Source organism: Plectropomus leopardus, chromosome 19, assembly GCF_026936395.1.
Source record: "Plectropomus leopardus strain MGB_pleo_1.0 chromosome 19, ASM2693639v1, whole genome shotgun sequence".
Lineage (NCBI taxonomy): Eukaryota > Metazoa > Chordata > Actinopteri > Perciformes > Serranidae > Plectropomus > Plectropomus leopardus.
The window spans coordinates 9,387,022-9,406,822 of NC_142194.1; the positions used below are offsets into that span (position 1 = coordinate 9,387,022).

The following is a 19,801-nucleotide window of genomic DNA, read 5'->3' on the forward strand; positions in this document are numbered from 1 at the left end:
CACACCAGTGCATTGTTACGCTTCTGTGTCAGTACTCCAGCCTGCTTCTCCAAACTAGGGGCGTGCCAACTGACATCCTCTGTTTTTAATATACTGTTTACCATTAAAAAATCATAACTATCCCTTTAAGTTAACAGATAACACTCTTATATAAAAAATAACTTGTGGAATAAGTTCAGCTGTTTTTTTTAAAGTAAAGGTGACTGTGTGAGTACCTGAGCGCCTGTCTGGCTCAGCCCTGCTGTGGTGATGGTAGCTGCGTTTCCCCAGCATGCCGTGGGGGCCGTGTGGGAGAGAGGAGAGGAGGCGTCGAGGGGGAGGCGTCTGCAGGCCGGCGGTGCGGTGGGAGCGAGGTGCATGGGCAGCCGGACGGGACTCTGGAAGAGACACCACAGCTGGAGCTGCATCAACTGGCTCCTATAGACCATCTGAATAACTTCTATTTATACTCCTTTGATTTGACAGTTTTTAGTGCTCATTCACTGTGTGTTGATTTACCTAGAAACTGCAGAACACTGGTGAGAGTGCTCCTTTGGGCGGCTCTGGTTTTGGGTAGGCGAGTCCCCTGCCCTTCCGACACCCTTAACATGTCTAAACCAAACACACATACACACACATTTTACAAACTACTGAAGTGTTTCTCAGACTGTATAATGTCCCTCTACTCCCTTGAGATAACGCAAACATTTCTGCAGAATCATGCATGGAAAAACAAACCAATAAGTTTGTAAATTTAGGTATAAAATCAGTGTAACTGTTTGTCATTTGCTGGGATGTTTTATGCAAATGAAAATAGCCTTTAATGTTTAAAATGAATGATGCAGGAGTCAATGAAAGTGTGCAAGTTGAGGTGTAGATGTGGTGACTTACTTCCAGGGACGGCATTTCCACTAAAAAAAAAAATCTTTACCCACATGCACATACAGATGTGAGTACATGCTTACGTGCACACACAAACAAAAACAACCTGTAAACACATACATTAAAATATGACAGTATTATGACAGCAGGCACTTAAGGTTGACTCCATGCTGGAAGGGGGACAGGGGGGGAGGTGTGTCTTTATGGGTCCTCTGAGTGTGGTGGATTTGATGGACAGATAACACGGGACACATGAAGCACAAAGACTCAGAAGAGATGCTTTCAGGTGTGACTTTATTGGAGGTCTACTCTCACATTCACACAGTGATGAAACAAAAAAAGAGCAAAAAGAGGTAGAAGATGAGATGAGAATATTGCAACAGTTAAAAAATGAAGGAGGGGGAGAAATGGAAAATCCTGTGTGCAGGATTTACAAGCGAGGAAAGGCGACATGATGGATTCATGTGAATATTGCATGACTGGAAGGTATGGGAGAGGGACACTGGTCCAGTTGATGACTCCTGATCTAGTGGGAGATGCAGCAAAGAAGTCAAGAGCAGCTAGTTATATAAATAAAAAAGGTCCTTACTTCAGCTCCGTTCTAGTATCAGCCCAAATCTAAAGCTCATCATCAACCCAAACACAATTCATTTCGTCTCACAGAAACACACACGATAAAACAGCATGAGGGAAAATGTGCACGCAAAAGGGGAACAAAATGGTGATGGCGGACACACTGAAGCTGAGGCTCGGTATTTACAATAAACATTCGTGGGCACGCCTGTATCGGGGCGCCGTGCAAAATATAGCTTCTCTTAGTAAAATACATTTTTTCTAACGTCAGCACGGCTCAGACTAGAATATGAGGATTACGGTCTACTCGTTAACGACAGGAGCAATGTCGAGTTATTATGTGTGTGTGTGTGTTGAATCGCCTTGTTTAACCAATAAATCTTTGTGTTTAATTCCAACAATGGCGTTCAGTTCACAGTGACTAAGAACCACAACAGATAAAAGAATTAAAAAAATTAAAAAAACACGAATGAAAAGATGATCAAAACTCATAGTTATGAGGACAGGCAGTCTTTATTGGAAACAGGGGGTGGGAGAATACAAAAACCAAAATAATAATAATAACAATAATAATAAAAACAGAGAGAGAGACAGACGGGGGCAGAGATGGGGGGGTTGATGGTGGGGCAGTCAGGGTGAGGGAGGGCGGTGACTGTGTGTGAGTGTGTGTATGTGTGTGTGTCTGCAGGTGTGTGTGTCCATGTGGCAGAAGTTAGGAGGAATTGAAAGAGCTCTTACACTCTGCCTTTATGGCCCCACAGTTAATGGGGACAAAGGGCCGGCGCGCAGCACGGCGCAGCCTGATGATGTCACGGCACATGTGCCGGGCCAGCTTGGTGAGGCGGGTGGCCTGCAGCAGAAAGGCCTGCTTGGTCTTCATGGAGGACTTGGGGCTGCCGCTGTTTCGCATCGGCACCATGTGGTTGGACTGGCGAGGAGCGTGACCCCGCGAGCGAGGCTCCTGGGAGGGAAGGAGGGACACAGAAAAGGCCACTGAATACAGTCTCACTGATGACAGCTAAATAAAAAAACATTTAAGGAGTCTAAAAAGGCACTCGAGTCTTTGATTCCTCAATAAGCTTCTGACTACGAGCAAAGTGCTCCAACAAGGACACAACACTGTCTGCAAACGTTGGAACAGTTTCGGTTATTTTGCATTAGAGATTTCAGGTTGTTTTTTTTTTACATTTTTTCCCCCAACTTTATACTTTGATTTTTTTGCTTTTTAGTCAAATCTTGCAGCTCCAAATACCACATGTACATTATAGCCCTACCTATGTATCAGTCAGCTGATTTAAGAGACCGATGCATATAAATATATATTTTGGTATTGGCTTATATGTTGTCCGATATGCACAATATGAAAGGTTCATTTTTAACAGAACATAACACAGAAAAGATGCTTAGGTGAATTTAGAATTGTCAAATTGTACTTTTTCAATGCACTAATGTCATTTTTTTGAAAATAAGGATTATAAACATACACACATCCTTCTCCATATTTAGAACATAAGCAATCGCCCCCTTCAGTAAAAACACAAAAATAGCAGAGGACTTTGATTTTAACAAAATGAAACCCCCTGAACCTCAAAACAAAACCAGCACCCTGGCACATGCACATGCACGGCAGTAGACATCAAATTTGAGGTATGCACATAATTCTCAGCTCTACGTGCACCAGCGCAACAACTTGATAGAGAAAATATGTTGCACATCGTAAGCACGTCCTCAATCATAGCTCACAGAGACAGATTGCATTTACTGTAACGATGGACGACTGGATCGATGAAATTTCCCTTATTCAGTTTAAAAAAAACTACTTAAAAAGGTGTTGAAATGTTATTACCACAAAAAGAACCCTGCTTACAAAAAAATGCCAACATTTTAGTTTTTAAATTAAAAATAATGAAAAAACAGAACACGAAAATATGCACGCAAGTAACACAGTACACCTAACTGAAATTAATCAATCCAAATAAATCAATAAATCCTGCCTCTCTGGAGGTTAATATACGTTTAGAGAGGTGCTGACTCATCTGATCACTTTGGACTCTGCAGTTTTTTGGTGCTGTTGTTGCCCTGAGAGGTGATTCTAATATTTTCTCCACCCTGTTTATGTCAACGAGCGTAATTACAGCCTCCGAAATGACCATAAAGTTGAATCAGCGCCTTATTAAAAACACTTAAAACAAAAAGTGGATATAACTTTTGTGACGGTGGGATTTACAGCAGGGCTGTTGCATTGGGCTGCGTTAGATAACTGGCAGCTGAGTGTACATTGTGGAACAAAACCTTTTTTTCATTACACTACACAGACGCAATGAATAATGTTAATGATGGCTGCTGCAATCCATTTATGTCAGCCTGTTCCAGGGTTGTGGTGTTGTGCATGCAGGCTTAATGACATTTACGTGGCTGCTTCAATTAATCAGAGACCTCATTTATGTTATTAATTGCAACTATACAGAGACAGAGTTGGTTTGTGTTGCCTCCTATGCAAAAAAAATCCTAAACAAGAAAATCTGTGGCGCAAAAGTGAACCTCTAGAAAAGGAATGCTGTCATTGGAAATGACAATAAAGCATTTTTAATTGTATAATTTTCTTAAACATCGCATTACATCAGCATGAAAAAGGGTAAACTACAGTGTGGCAGCCGTGTTGCCTTGAATTCGATGACAGACAGGACCAATCTGTCGACATTTAGAAACAAAGTCTCTTAAGTGGTCTGTTTCTCACTTGAATCCACACAGTAAAAGTGGAAGATGTCTGAACGTATTAAGAGCTAATATGGAAGACACAGTGATGTTTTGAGCTCACTGAATAACTGATGCTGACAGCTCAAAACATCACTTACATGCTGTAGATGTTAAACGTTACAGAGCTGCAGCTGTGCAGATGCAGATTTTGTTTGAAGATTTGGAAAAGTTTCTCAAACAGTATTTTTGGATATAAGCAAACACACCCACACCTTGCGACCTTAGCGTCACCCAGTCTGGTGGGAGGGGCGCAGGACGAAGAGAGGAGAGCTGCAGTAAGAGGGTGTATTTCTGTTTCCATGCTTTAACCCTTAGGGACCGCTTTAATATTACACACCATCGTATCACTCGGCATACAAAATGCGCTTCTCAGAATCAAGTTTTAAAAAATATTATACATTAGTATTATTTTCTTCTTTCATTGAGTTCATTTTTTAACCAACATCAGTCCTAATCATAAAGACCAAATATTCATTAATCATCAGAATTTCAGCCCCTTTAAATGCAAGGTTTTTGTCATTATGCCACTATATTTTTAGATGACAAAAACACAAAAAATGAATTATTTTTAATAAACTACATGCTAAGTAGATTGTTCTATTGTCATTATTATCACAGCCTGGGATATGTCAATGACTTGCAGCAACACTGATTGTGGCATTAACCTAGTAGAAATAGCATGTATTTTCTCCATATGCCAAATATGTTAAAAATGACGTCATCAGGTGGAAAATTATAAGTTAAAAATTCCGAGGCAAAAGCCAAAAATGACACCCAGAAATAATACAATGCATGTTTTTATGCTTCGAAGGTTGTTGGATCAAAAAACTGCAGTTTGAATGGATTTCAATGGTGCATTTTTTTGTATTTAACAGTATGAATGTAACAGTTTTGTGTATTTTAGACTTATTGTAGGAGCTGAGCTGGAAAATTCAAGACAAAACAAAAACGCACAGTCTTGCCAAAATGTATGCCACACGCATGAACACAGCCAAATTATCAAAAAACTAAGAATGAAAAGCGTGTGAAATGTGCCAAACAGTAAGGGTTAAACATGTCTTGAGAAACTGCTGATACAGCAATTTTTTCAGATTCTCCTTTCTCCCCCTCGACAGCCCGCGTGCTTTATATGTGACTGAGCTTACATTGGTTGCTGGACTGGGGGAGGTCCTCTCCTCGGGGCCCTCTGCTCTGCTTGGCATCTTCAGGCCTCCGTACTTCTTCCAGTACATCCAGCAGGAAACGCACAGGCGGCACTGCATGTTTGGAGGCCCCCATGAGTACCACTGGGCCGACTGCATGGCTGTTGACGCACAAAACGCATTAGCGACGTTTAGAAACACTGCAGGAGAAAACTGGTATAAAGACACTCTGCAAACTGATCTCTACTTCCGCCATCTCAAGTCTTTCCTAATGATTTTATCGACGTCTACATCAGACAAAGTCACTCTGCACGACTGGCCTGCTATTGACTGATGAGATTAGTATTAGAGGAGGATTTTTTGTTCAGGATTCCTGTGGGATGGAAGTCAATTTCACTATTCATCACGTGAGTGGGACGAGACAGGAAGAAGTCAATGGGAGCAGGTGGGACAGATATAATGATAACAAAAGGTCAGGGGGGTCATTCTTACGGGATTGGGACAGGACTGGAGAAAATCTATTCCTGTGTCACCCTCTGATTAGTGACTCAAAGGGACTTTTGTATTTGTTTTCTACATGTGTATCTTAGCTGGTCTCAATTTTTCTAGTTTTTATGGTTCACTTATAGCATACATTGACTTTTTAGTCCTTCCTTGTAGTAGCTTAACTTAAATAAAGGATAAATAAATAAAAATTAAAATAAAACATCTGAAGAGACACAAATGAAACTAGGGTTGGGTATATTTTAGATGTAAATGCTGCAGCTCATCTGGTCTGTTTCTTATCAAATAACAATTTTATTTCAGCAAGAAATTACACCATAAAATTATAAACAGGGATTGGCTGTCAAAAATTCAGAGAAATTTTTTGATTCTCATTTTGCTGTGTGCAGTTTGGCTTTGATTAATTCAGACATGATGGTGTCTACAGGTGTCAGACACTTAAATTTAATGGCTTTTAAGAGAGTTTTAAAGATCAATTTAAACTGAACTGAAGAAACAAATGACCTTGATGACAACTAGCTCATTAGCCGCAGTAGCACAGGAGGTCCCAACCCTTGCTTACAGGAATCGATAAGCAGAATTGAAAGTGAAGTGAGATATTGATCACTGGATTAGTAACAGCTGCCAAGCCAAATAAGATCTGCAGTGATGGAGAAAGTAAAAAGGAACGCATCTCATCCAGAGTCAGAAGAGTTCAACAGTGAAAAGGAATCCTTTAGCTGGCAAACACGAAGCATTAGTTCCCCTCTCATTTCTAATTGACCCGTGTTCACTGCCCTTGTGATTCAATTTCACACTCTGCGTGCTAAAACACTCTCTAACACACACACACACACACACACACACACACACACACACACACACACACACACAGAAACAGAACTCACTATAGCAGCTCTCGCAGGCTCTGCCCCCGCCTGCTGCATGGTAGGCCCCGGGGCCCGCGCCGTTCACTGTCGCCATCTTGCCGTTGGTCATCGAGATCTGGTTTGGGTTGGGCTTGTTACTGTCGCAGAGAAGTAAGAGAAAGAAAACATCTGAGAAACAGACTGACTGCAGCTGCGTTCTGCAGCGCTTTAAATTAAAGCTTTAAATATGCATAAAAAAGTCACAGTTAAAGTATGACGACAATGTTTGTGCACGTGAAACGAAATGACTTACTATGTGGGGATATAAACCTGCTTCAGTTTGCTCTCTGCCTCTGCCGCCTTCAGTCTCTTCTGCTCAGAGAAACACAGCGCATTGATTCATTAATAATTAACAGACATGTTGTCTGAATAAAAACAAATTTTCTCGGAGGGTTTGACACCTTTAACTATCAGACATTACAACGATCATTTAACGTGTCAAATCATTTCAAAAGGTGTTGTTTGCTTTCTTCTTGACGTGTGACAGTCGGCGGTAACCTTCCTCTGATAGTCAGAGCTGCGTCCCCACTCAATTATCAACCTTCGCCTCTATTTATTTCACTTTCTAGGACTTCCGGCCCCAAAACTTCAGAATCCAACTTGTCTGAAGTTGGAGTCACACCACCGACTGAAGTTCAAGATCTCTCAGCTTCTGCGATGTCAATTTTGACCATTTCTTAAAAATATGTCACTCATAAGTCCTACAGCTTTATGCAAGTGAAACACTAAAATAATTGGAGTAGCTTTTTGCCCTGCAATAGTCGATAAAAGCACAACAAATGACACCAGAACATAACAACAGAAGTATACGACGTATACGCAGACAGACAACAAACCACGCAGTAAAAAATGTTAAATTTAAGAGCTAGAGGTAGGACAAAGAATCTTCAATGAACTTTACAAACTTTTTTTGTTTTGTTTGCCCTCATGAAAAATGTAAAAGAAAAAAAATTAAACTTTTACGAGGTAAGCTTCAAGATGGAGAGTCTTCGTTATAAAACTGCCAATATGAACAAAAAATGGTCTGCCATATACTATTGCAAAAAATCATGCCCATGCACCTGAAAATATTCTCTGTAAAGGAATATACGTACATCTGAAAACACAGTATTAATGTCGTCCCTGCTGCTAACAGAGTGGTCTTCTTTGTTGTTAGGTTTTTGTTCTCTGTTGAGCATTTTATCAGAAATGTTGCTATTATATTGTCTTTTAATTCATTTACTTTGGTCTTCTTTGTTTGTTTCCTTTCCTTATTGTTTACTTCCATTTTTCCCTTTAAGACTGGCGGTCCTTATCCTTTGTTATTTAAAATGTTTCAGACAGAAATAATCCTACAAAGCCACCCCCGGAAATTTTTTTCTACAAATAGTATAATACAATAGTATTAATGCAGCAAATCTTTCTCTGCAACTGTGCAGAAATACCAGGTTTAAAAAGAATGAAAAGACATGCAAGAATAAAAAAGTCATTGTTATGAACGAGGCTTTGAAGCTTCACAGGTACAGCCTGAGCTTTTTCCTCTTTTGTGAAGGTTGAAAAGAAGACACATCGGACGGGAAAGGAAAAAAAAACCAAAACGAACATAACCGACGCCCTCCCCTGCCTCAACCAACACAGTGAAAAGTGAGGAAGGTGCTGGAAATTAAAGATGGTGTCTTTTTTATCATTATTTTGAACCTAATTTAAACAGATGAAGAGACCTTTAGATCCAAAATATTACTGCAGTTTTTTAACACATTTAAAGATCAGTACATTACCTACAGTAGATGGCGGTTGGCTCCCAGTTGGGAGAAACTGGAAGCTACGCAATGTACTGCTGTGGATGCCTAGTTTACCTTTTTCCCGCAAAAATCAGCACGTGTACAAGTTTTTCAAACCTGGGTAAACACACTAAATATGGTAGTGTGTGTTCCCGCTTCAAGCCAGGAACAGAGATCTTTGAAAACTTTTCAGTGGCTTCTTCTCTTTATATATCTCTCTCACTTATTTTCTCTTTCAAACTCGCTGCAGGTGTTTGGATCTGTGTTTTAGCTGCTTACGAGGAGACAGACGTTAATTAGTGACGACAAGTTATTGCATCTTGCTGGTTACGGAGCTGAAATTATCGCATTCAGCCGCCTGATTTATTACCATCAATGTCTTCGGAGCCGGAGGCGATAAAAACCTCCTCAGCAGAGTCATTTGACCCGGGTGTGAATAGCGATCGAACGCATTCTCACTGCATTAAAAAGCCAGATGTTAGCAGGTGTTGGTGTTTTTTTTGTGCAGTGGGAATGAGGCTTAACATTATCTTACTGCTTTATCTTGCTATCACACAGCCCTTTTCTACAGGGAACCGAAGCCATTAAATCACCCTCTTCAAACTCACCAGACTCCATAGACAGAAACAGTAATTTTACCTAAAAGCACATGGAAGTTGCTCTTCTATCTGCAGCCTCAAACGGTTAGATTTCTGTGTTATCAAGGGACTTTCAGAGTATCTGGGTTAATACGTGGTAACAGCAGCGTAGAGAAACATATGTCATAGCATGCTATGATTTTCTCACGTCTCTCATACTGCATTACTTCTTGGTCCCAGGCCTCACTAACAACCTTAAAATCTATCATGTTTTTATATAATCAAACAATAAAAATCACGGACCAACAACCTGTAAGATGGCACCACTGTCACATACGAGAGAAACATAATATGTTTAGTTTTGAAAGTTTTGTTAGCTACTGTAATCTGAAATTGGTGTTTAAATGTCTGCATGGTCTGGCTCCTTCTCTGTTCGATAAATTGGTCATAAGAAATCAGGATTGTAGTCGAGTTAACACACGGGCCTCATTAAACGGAAATTGTTGCATTCCAATGTGCAAAACCTCATTTGGACAATCAGCCTTTTCTGTTACTGGAGCAAAACTTTGGAAAAGTCTACCCACTGAGCTAAAAATGCAAAACAATTTTATTGCTTTTAACAAAGTGTGAAGTCATTGCTGAAGGAGAAACAACTTTGTTTCCGCACTTAAAACAGGGAGAGGATCATGTATGTTTTGTCTCCTCACGCAGCCTTTTTATATCTGCATTTTATCTGCCACTTATAACTGTATTTAATTTGTAATAACCTATATTTCTTTTATTTTTATTTTGTTCTTCTTCTTTCTTTGTATTTTAAGCTGTAATTTCTAAAAGCTTCTCATGGAAAGGTGTTACAAGATTGCGTGGGAAAGGTTTTTTAGAAGGCTGTGGAAATTAACATATTGACACTAAAACATATTTGGACATACAGAATTTGACTAAAAATTCAATTTTCAGATTTAAATAAACAGGGGACCCAACTGGAAAGTTGCAGAATGATACAAAAACCGAAAAATAAAATAGAATAAAATAAAATACATTTAAAAAATAAAAAAATAAAACAAAATAAAATAATAAAATAATGGAGTCACCTTTTAATTCCCTTAATCTGTATCTATTTTATTTTTACCACAGGGAGGGTGGGTGGTGTGAATGGCTCTGTTGTTTTGAGTTTAAGAGTTAATAAAAACCAAAAAAGAAGAAAAACATGTTTTTGTGCTGCATATACCGTTGCTATGTCTTTAAAAATGCGTGTTTTCAATAAAAAATACTTGTGAATAAAAAGGTGGGCTTCAAGGATGCACACAGTGCATTTTACTACAAAACTCTGAATGTAAACACAAACTTTGTTTTCACTGAAAGTCCACTTTGAACCCTGGAGTCAAAGGTAGACAACTGGAAATCTTTCAGACTGTCACCATCGCAGCAGAAAATGGTTAAAAATACTTGAATTGTTTTGAAGTTACTGAATGAGACTCACCTGTTGCACATATCTGTCTGTGGTCTTCCACATGTAGTAGTACTCTATGATGCTCGTCAGAGATTTCCATGGCAGCTTCACAAGAGGACAGAATGAAGAAGTGTAAAGAGAGGGGAAGAGAAAGAGAGACGGAGAGCAAATTAATGATATTAATATCTCATGTTCTTGCCATCTGGGTGCGAAAGCCTTCATATATATTCATGAGAAAGAGAGGCATCGTGACCACAGAGGCTGAGAGCTGCTGGCTTTGCTTGGTTCTGAGCTCTGGCCTGAAAACACACACACACACACACACACACACACACACACACACACACACACACACACACTCACATGAATGCACACAGTGATTCACACATTTAATAAGTATTCATGAGCACCTGGTGCCCCCACATACACCCATATCCTGCCTTTATTGTACAGTGCAGATAAACGGTGGAAAGGGAGGTTCAACAGAAATAGTCACCCCCCTGTAGGCTTGAAAGGTGGCTCTTAAAATTGGTAATTTTCTCCTTCACAGAACAGTGACTGTGGTCATCTTGAATTCATGAAGATTACAATGAATTCCCATTGTGACACATTTTCTCTGAGGAGGAAAGAAGTATCAAAACTTTGACAGAAACTTCAAAAATCCCTCTTGCAACTTCTCCACTGTGCATCAATGTGCTGAGTAGGTTTCAATAACCTCATTTTCCGCTAAAACGCAGCTAAAAGCACAACTTCAGCTTTTTACTTTGGTCACTCGTGATTATGCGCTCACGCGGCCCACCGTGTTTTGATAACTTTAACCCTCAACATGAAACCTGGTCTCTGTGAGAGGACACACTGACACAAAATCAAGCTGATCTACAGTCAGCGATTAAGAGTGAAACTACTGAACAGCCACTTTTCAAGCCTACTATAGGTGAGCATAAGGCTTGTCACAGTAGATAGTGTTGCACAGAGTTAGGGTATACACCAATTACACTTCTTGCCAGTGCCATTTTGCTTTTTAGTGGAGGATTTGGTGTCAAAGCCAGAAGCAAAAGCACCTATTTGGCAATGTTTTGTAATCTGATGACAATAATGAGGGAAAAAGGAGGCGTGCAGCCGGCTGTTCCTCTTGGTTTCATTTCTGATGTCAACAACAGCCGAAAATAATCACTCTCCTGTTATGTACACGCATTTTGATTAACAACTGAAGTGCTAATTTCGATGACAAACAGTGCATTTCCTGTGACTACTTAAAAATAATCATCTCGTGTTTCAGCAGTTCAAAGCGGACCTACTGCTGGAGGAAATTTCCATCAGCAGAAACTTAATACAGCGATCTACAGATATTTAGCTTTCCCACTTGGTCATTATATCCATATTACCGATGATTATTTATCAAAAATCTCACTGTGTTAATTATTTAGTGAAAGCAATATTGATCAATCTTTTAATAGCAATATTGATATTTGGGTATTTGGTAAAAAATATTATTTGATATTCTTGTTATCATGCAGACCTCGCCATAAGTTCATTGACCGGTGGGAAAACCTCCTAACTGTGGCATCCAGACTGAGTATATTCTGCTTAAATTCCTCTAGAAAAAGGAAAATGGCTTATTAGCACCAGGTTCCTTTGATGTACCTAGCATTCGACTTTTGGGAGTCATCGTTGCTGTCTTTGAAACTATTATATATTGGATATTGGATAATTATTCCTCAATTTTTGGACATATAGTTGGGGTAATGCAATTTTTATAAAAAATACAGATTTTAATGCTGATTACCATGGTAACAACCAAAGCTTTGCAGCATTAACGTAGCAGTTTGGTTCAGCCCTACTTAGTTACTTTTGGATTTTGAGTCCAGGGGGAAAATATAAACTGCATTTAAGGCTGACTGAGCAACCTAAAACTTTGCATCCTGCAGGCAAAATAATGGTCGACAATCATGCAAAATATAACATAAAAAAACACCTGAACACCGTATACAAAGTACTTAAATTTAACAAAAGATCACCTCGGCACCACTGTGGCAGCTTACACAAGCCAGAGTGTGAGCGCAGTCATAAACACACACTTACAAAGTCTTGTCGGATGTCGTTGAAGTCTTTTCCGTATTTCTCTAGTGCCTCTTCAAACATGGCGGCTTCCGAGGCGCTCCACTCCTCCATCTCATCCCTGCAGAGCACCGGGCCGCCCGCTGGGACCAGTACACTCAGCGCACTGGACAGGTCGTAATTATGACGATGGAGCGTGTCCATCGCGTGGAACTGCAGCGAATGAACACAGAGAAAGGTGTGACAACCTATCGTTTACATCATGGTCAGGTACCGCAGAGTGAGCGTGCGTTTATGTGTGTTTGCTCAACTCACCAGTGTGATATCTCGTGAGGCTGCAGCTGCACTCATGTGTAAGCTTGGCTGTCTAACTGAGCTGCTGCAGTCCAACGCTCGAGCAAAGGTCCCAACCGCCCTGAAAAAACACAAACATAAAAAAACATAGAGAATATATAAATAAAAAACAGAGTTAGCATAAATTCTTGTCTGCAGGACTTTTTGTTTTGTTTTTTTGGCCTTAAACAAACCCAAACATAGACAAATAGTTCTGAATGCGCTTCCAGTTACAGAAACACAAATTAGCTAACAATGACTCAAACATATCAAATAGATAAACTAAAGGTTTACACATATTTAACAAATGCAATTCTTGTTCATTTTCTAATATTAATATAAACTGTGATAATTCACTTTTTTTGAAGATTAACATGAAAATGAGCCATACTTCAAAGCTCTCCCTCAAATAATAACAATGTGTATTTAATCCCATTTGCAGTTACATTTGCACTTTGAACCTCAGAGGACAATAATGGCTGAATAATGTCATTATTTCAGCAGACAGTTCTAATAATTCAGTTCTAATACTCTTAATACTTATAAAAACTATTGTTCTGTCTGTTAGTGGGTTTAAGTAGTTGCAGCTGTACACTGGAGGTTCATAACATCGATTTAGTGCAGAGGTCAGAGGTGAAAGGTCTTACCGTGCCACCACTAGGAATTGGTCTATCTGTTTGTTGGTGAGTGGACACTCTGGATCCCACAGCTTCTCTTCTAGCTTGGACTGGTCCCTGTCATCTGCCTCACCTGCGGGACACACAGAGACTACGCTTTAAAATAAACAATAATTTCGTTATTTGCTCGATATTGTAATCATGATTATCAACCCATGAGACTGTCGTTCTCTGGTAGACCTAGTAGTTTAAAATCTGCACACAATTTGTAAATTTCCACAAACTATGTGATGGTTCTGGACAAAAGAGGGTAGAGGTGTCAAAAATATCGACTTATTGATACACAAAGATTCTGAGCATTTGCAACATTTTCAATACTCATCTTCTGCTGTATCAATACACCAATCCAGCTGCTCTGTCTCACTGTCTTTTTGTTAGTTTACTACAGTCGCTCTGGTGCTCTCTGATACTAACCATGAAAACTAAAGACATCTTTATCATGCTATAACCTTTTCGTATATATATATCTTTAAATACAAATTTGTGGTATTGAATATCGATATTTCTCAGGGTTTCGTATCGAAGTTAGAAATTCCAGTAAATGGCTTATTTCTTCAGTGTTACTTGAGCTCTATCATCCTTGTTCAGTTTGGCAATAACTACGAAAATTTTCAAGACTTTCACCGCTACAGCCTCAAACAGGGCAAAAAGTTGCAAAAAAAACCCCAAAAATCTCTAAAGAGCATGCTGGACGTCAATCTCAGAACCCATCAGTCTCGTATGACAACGATAAAGCGTCTCAGGTCAGAGAGCAGTATTTCAGGGGTTCTGGTGTAGTCAACGAATTTCCAGTCCAAGACGTCCTCCTCTGTGTAGCCCTCATTGTTTAAAGTCCAATAAGCTTGAGACAGATCGACACAACACTCCTGCTTAATTTTAGAAACAGATATCTGCATATGAATGCAGATAAATTAGAAAAGATTAGCAAACAGAGAGCTAAATCGTCGTCAGACTATAGCCACAGGGCTCCGAGACTGCATTTCTGCCAATGCGTTGTGACGTTTTGCTTGCCAGACTGTTAACCTGCCACTCAGAAGTAATTGGTCAACAGAACTACACGGACTAACAATAATGCTTCTGATACCAAAGTCTTGTCTCTTTGCCTACATATTCTGCTGTCATATGTTCATAGAAATTAGCTGAACAAGGACATTTTTCAACTTTTGTTTACACATGCAAGAAAAAAAACGTTTCCCAGTTCAAGTTGAGGTTGTTAATTACCAAGTCAGCTTTTCAAGAATTTTAACTCCAGCTGCCCTCTATAATTGATAATGCTTTCACGGTGCACGTCTGAAAGAGACTTAAAATCAAGTCATGGGGCAAAATCATTTTCATGTCAAACACACCATGAATAAGGTGTGTCCATCATCATTTCGACAAGGAAAAAAACCTGCTAAGTTCTCCATTAATAGAACAAAGCCTGCAGATTCTTCCCCTTCCAAAGAAAAACTACCTTCCTACTTCGAAACTAATTACGCGCGCACACACACACGCACAAAGACGATAGGTGAGGATAGTAATGCTAGAGAAGAAGAACAAGTTTTGACACACATGAAATCAACAAAACCTGTGGGTGTTATTACATAAATCATGTGTTTTGACTCACCCTCTTGTAGCATTTCAGGTACGTCTGCCTGAAAACGCGGTCCCACTCTGATCTCTCCTTTGTCGGCCAGCAGGGTCTTCTGTGTTGGGTCGTACACCAGCGAGTAAAAGAACGTATCCTGAAGTAAAACAACACACATCAGTCACTATTATACATATGAACCTTGATCTTTTTTCATTCCCAGTGTGAAATGAAGTCTAAAAGAACTAGGGCTGCAACTAATTATTATTTTTTCATTCTTGATTATTCTGCCAATTATTTTCTCTAATAATAAATAAAAAATGTGTCAATAAGACTTTAGATGGATAGTGAAATATACCCTGCATTATTTACCGGAGCCCAGGGTGATGTCTTTGAATTAAACAGTATGTTATATCCAACCAAAAGTCCAAAAATCCAAAGTTATTCAATTTATTATCATCTATAACAAAGAAAATCATTAAATTCCCACATTTAAGAAGCATAAAACCAGCAACTGTTTGGTCTTTCGTCTAAAAAATTTCTAAAACCCATAGCGATAATAAAAATTGCTGTTGATCAACTAACTGACTACTAATCATTGCCGCTGTAAGACATCCAAGAAATTCTTGTATAACAAAATAATCTTAACTATAATCTCTGTAAAATAATAATGCGCTAAAATAAAAACAAACATTTTTAGGGAGAAATGAAGATAACATCTGCAACTGAAAAAATTCCATGACTTTTTGGAGCAGAAATTAATAATCAACTGGTCAATAGACAAAAAACAAAATGCAACTATTTTGATAATAAATTACTCATTTAAGTATTTTATTTAAAGTAAAACATCTTAATATAATCTTGTACCAGCATATACAAAAATGTGATGTTTTGATGCTTTTTTTGTCTTCTGTGAAAACTAATATCAGTGTTAATCTTGAGGTGTTTGTCGGACAAAACTAATGATCAGCCATCATCATGGGCATTAAAAAATTAACTTATTAACTTATTATTTTCTTACATTCTATGAACTGAACAACAAATCAGGAAAATAACTGATTAGCTGACAATAAAAGTAATTTTTAGCTGCAGCACCTTGGGACTTTTTTCTACATTTTTTGACATCTGACACATGAAAAAAGCAAATAAAAGAGACGACAAATCAGGTTCTTTTCTCTGTCTCACCTCTTTGTCAAGGTATGAAAGAACGGCTTCAGTTTCATTCAATAACGCGACACTGCACTTCCCCCTGTTAGAAGACAGACAGAGGGCAGAAGCACCATGTAAAACACTGACACAGGAAGTGAGCAGCACTCAATTTGTCTGTTCATGGCTGGATGAGTGACTATCCATGGGCACTGCCTGCAGATGAGGTGTGGAGTCCAGTGTGTGTGTGTGTGTGTGTGTGTGTGTGTGTGTGTGTGTAATTTTTTGTACAGTACCTGATGTGTGTCGCAGGTAGACTCTCATACTGCCGGGAGAGGAAGAGCTCTCTGTGGCGAAGCTGGTGTTTCTGTTTTTCTGTTAGCTCTGTCTCTGTCGGACTCTCCTTCTCCTCTTCCAACTCCTCTGCAAGAAACAAACACGACAGAGAAAATGACACACTAGAAAATAAGAGACACTAATGTTAAAAATGAGTTTGTGAAAACTGACACAAGAAACGTGACGGTCTTACTCGTGACGGATAACAGACCAACAGATTATCAAAGTCACAAATGCTTCCAGCCAAGTTCGTTCATTCATCTCTAAGACTTCATAAAGCTCCACTTAATGATATTTCATAACTGTGCCGTCTTCAGATCTAATACAATAGGCTGGTAAAATGGCCCATGAGGGCTTTGCAATCACAAACTATTGCTGCCATCTATTAAAGATGCCCAAGCTATTACGCTCAAGTGAAATTTAATTTCAAAGACAGTATTTTCATCCCTACAATACTGGATCAACTGCAGCTGAGACGGCACATAATAACGTGAAGCAGAAAAACATGTGAGCAATTCAAAGTGAAGGCATATTTTTTCAGATAAATGAGGATAATTTGCCAGTTTCCTCATTTCCACTGCTGATGTGTCACTTTTTAAGCTGTCGGTATACTTGTCCCCCCCCCCCAAACCCTCATGACGCTGATGTAAGGGGACGGCTGTTTCCCGCAATCAGACCATAACACCAACTTCACACCATGATTGGCCAGCTGTGAGGTAAGGAAGAGGCCAGCTCTCTCTCTGTCTCTCTTTTTTCTCAGTCTTGACATAAATATTTACGTAATTTTTCATGTGAAGAACCGAGTGCAACGCTATGAATGTCTTCCATGAGAGACCTTCTGAAAAAGTTTGCATCTATACTCGTATTTAAACAATAATGCAACGTGATCTCATCCCCACTGGTCACATTTTGACTAAGGCTGTCAGCAGTAAGGGGCAGATCATACTGAGACGTGTCACTAGAAGTGTCTTGCTGCTGCATAACATGTTTTTCTGGTGTTTTTTGGGTGCGCATAAAAGTTAAGATATTTTTCAACTTCTTCACTCAATGTCACTTTTGGCCACACGCAAGCAGCCCCGCTCCACAGGCGCTCCCAGATGTTTTTTCAGATGCATTTCCACTGCTTTTTTGGAGCGGTTGCACCTGACACGATGCGTCTCTGTGTGATCACCCCTGAGTCTTCCCTTTACAGACAGGTCCACTTTATGCCAGTCCCGTGCAGTTTGTTTTTATTCACTTTGTCACTTGATTTCTAATCAAGACAATCTGGTAAGAATTGCTTCACTTTGTCAATATGGACTTCATAACTGTCCATGATACTAAACATGCAAGTAAACAGTGTGATTAATGGAAATTAACAATTGAAATTCTGCATTTAATCACGATTTTGACTCATACAGGGATGGCGGGTGATGATGCAAAGGGAGTCAGTGGTAAGTCATGTGAGTCAAATCACTTGACTAAGAAAGGGTCTGTGAAAATGTTTAGGCAACAAAATAATTTGGTCAGGGTTAAGAAAAGAGAACAGTTGATGTTAGTTATGTGAGTCCACTCATCTGACTAATGACTGAATAACAAGTGACAAAAAAACTCAACCTTTAGTTTCAATTAGGACAGACACATCTGCCTCCTGGGTTAAAGTCCTGTGCTTGTTGGCCCCATCCAACACGCTTTTAACCTGAACTAAGTGGATTTTCTCACTCTTTGTACTATGTCCATTGCTTTGGATGTCTCTATGAACGGTTTCTATGTAAACAGGACAGTCGGCAGGACATGAACATGGGCAGGACGTTTTGAAGACATGTAATGTGTGCAACCCACTGCAGGAGATTTAAAAAATGTTTTGTTTGAGAAAAACTTGAACCTCAGCTGCACCATGGTTTGACGGCCTGTGGCCGTGTACATTTCTACTGTCAGAGCTACCCCAAAGGCAGGCATATGGTCAAAACTAACTAGTTGTGATGGGAGGTGAGTTTGTGAGAGAAGTTCAAACCATGCTTTCTTTCTAATCTCTGCATACATTGCCTGTCGTTGCATGAAGTGGATGTGCTTGTAATTTTGAGGGATCCCCCCTGTGTGCTTCACCCCTTCAACAGGGGTGAAGCACACAGACCCTCCACTTAACTGAGCAGCGTCCTATATTATATTGCTGTTCTTACTTTAAGCCAACAGATAGCTGACTTGTTGTTTTCTGATCTGCTCTCCTTCAACATATCAGAGCTGTAACTGCAGTGCAAACACACAGCTGAAGTTTTTGTTTGCTACTACAAGGCAACTCCAGGTAATCAATCTCATATTTGTCACTGAGGTTGGCAACTAGCTGCTAATTCATCACAGCAACATATTGACATTTTGGTAATGAACAAGTAAAGGTATGCATTCCAATATTGCAAGGTATGAATGGTGAAAATGAATGTTTTTGAATCTAATTTTTGGATGCTTGAAAACAATTCTATTCACCCACCTCTATTGTGTTGGGGCGGCAGCAGCAGCAGCAGCAGCAGCAATTTCAGAGGCAGATACTTCAAAATCTCCTCACATAGAACCAAAACTATCTGCGTGGCTTGATACCAAGAGGGTAGGCTGCAAAATGTCTATTTTTGAGATAAACTGACCTGTTAGCTCTCATGTAAAGCTGAAGTTTAGCCCTCAGCTGTTGTTTGATCTTTGACTGTGATGATTAATAAGCATAATAAAACAAAACAGATGGCAATGTACTAAAAGGGCTTCAGAATAACTCTACCAAAGGCCAATAAAGGCAAGAAAATCAAGGCCAACACATACATATTCTTCTATCTTGACTTGTAGCTTCAGATTTTGGTAATAAATGCAGATATTTCAGCTTTGACTCCTACAAAGTGCACATTCTGTGTCTACTTCTGTGAATCCGATTCACTGCCAGTCCTTTTGTTTTCCTCCTGAACTAATGAAAACATAAATTGCGTGAATTATGGTGTTTTTTTTTTAGTGGTAAGTGGCAGGCAGTGCTAAATTGTATTATTGTTTGTGTCTCTTCTGCTGAGCAGCTGGTGGACGACTGACTCTAAACAGCTTGTGAAATTGGCACTGATGGGTGCATATGTCCCTGCATACTGTACGGTTTATTTTTCAGCGCTTAAGATGACTTATGTTTACAGAGTTAAACTAAATG

At 39.5% G+C, this 19,801-nt stretch overlaps 1 protein-coding gene across 1 annotated transcript in view; it reads right to left on the reverse strand.

Annotated features, from left to right (window-relative positions):
* The window catches only part of mta3 (metastasis associated 1 family, member 3), a 37,540-nt gene that overhangs the window by 8,105 nt on the left and 9,634 nt on the right, over nucleotides 1-19,801 (reverse strand). The window contains exons 4-16 of the mRNA XM_042507542.2: nucleotides 16,611-16,737; nucleotides 16,354-16,417; nucleotides 15,208-15,325; nucleotides 13,572-13,674; nucleotides 12,907-13,006; nucleotides 12,616-12,804; nucleotides 10,564-10,638; nucleotides 6,999-7,057; nucleotides 6,725-6,843; nucleotides 5,337-5,494; nucleotides 2,173-2,395; nucleotides 499-591; nucleotides 216-377 (exon numbers count right to left, since the gene is read on the reverse strand). Coding sequence (XP_042363476.1) covers nucleotides 216-377; nucleotides 499-591; nucleotides 2,173-2,395; nucleotides 5,337-5,494; nucleotides 6,725-6,843; nucleotides 6,999-7,057; nucleotides 10,564-10,638; nucleotides 12,616-12,804; nucleotides 12,907-13,006; nucleotides 13,572-13,674; nucleotides 15,208-15,325; nucleotides 16,354-16,417; nucleotides 16,611-16,737 — 1,590 coding nt within the window. The remainder of the gene's footprint in view (nucleotides 1-215; nucleotides 378-498; nucleotides 592-2,172; nucleotides 2,396-5,336; nucleotides 5,495-6,724; nucleotides 6,844-6,998; nucleotides 7,058-10,563; nucleotides 10,639-12,615; nucleotides 12,805-12,906; nucleotides 13,007-13,571; nucleotides 13,675-15,207; nucleotides 15,326-16,353; nucleotides 16,418-16,610; nucleotides 16,738-19,801) is intronic.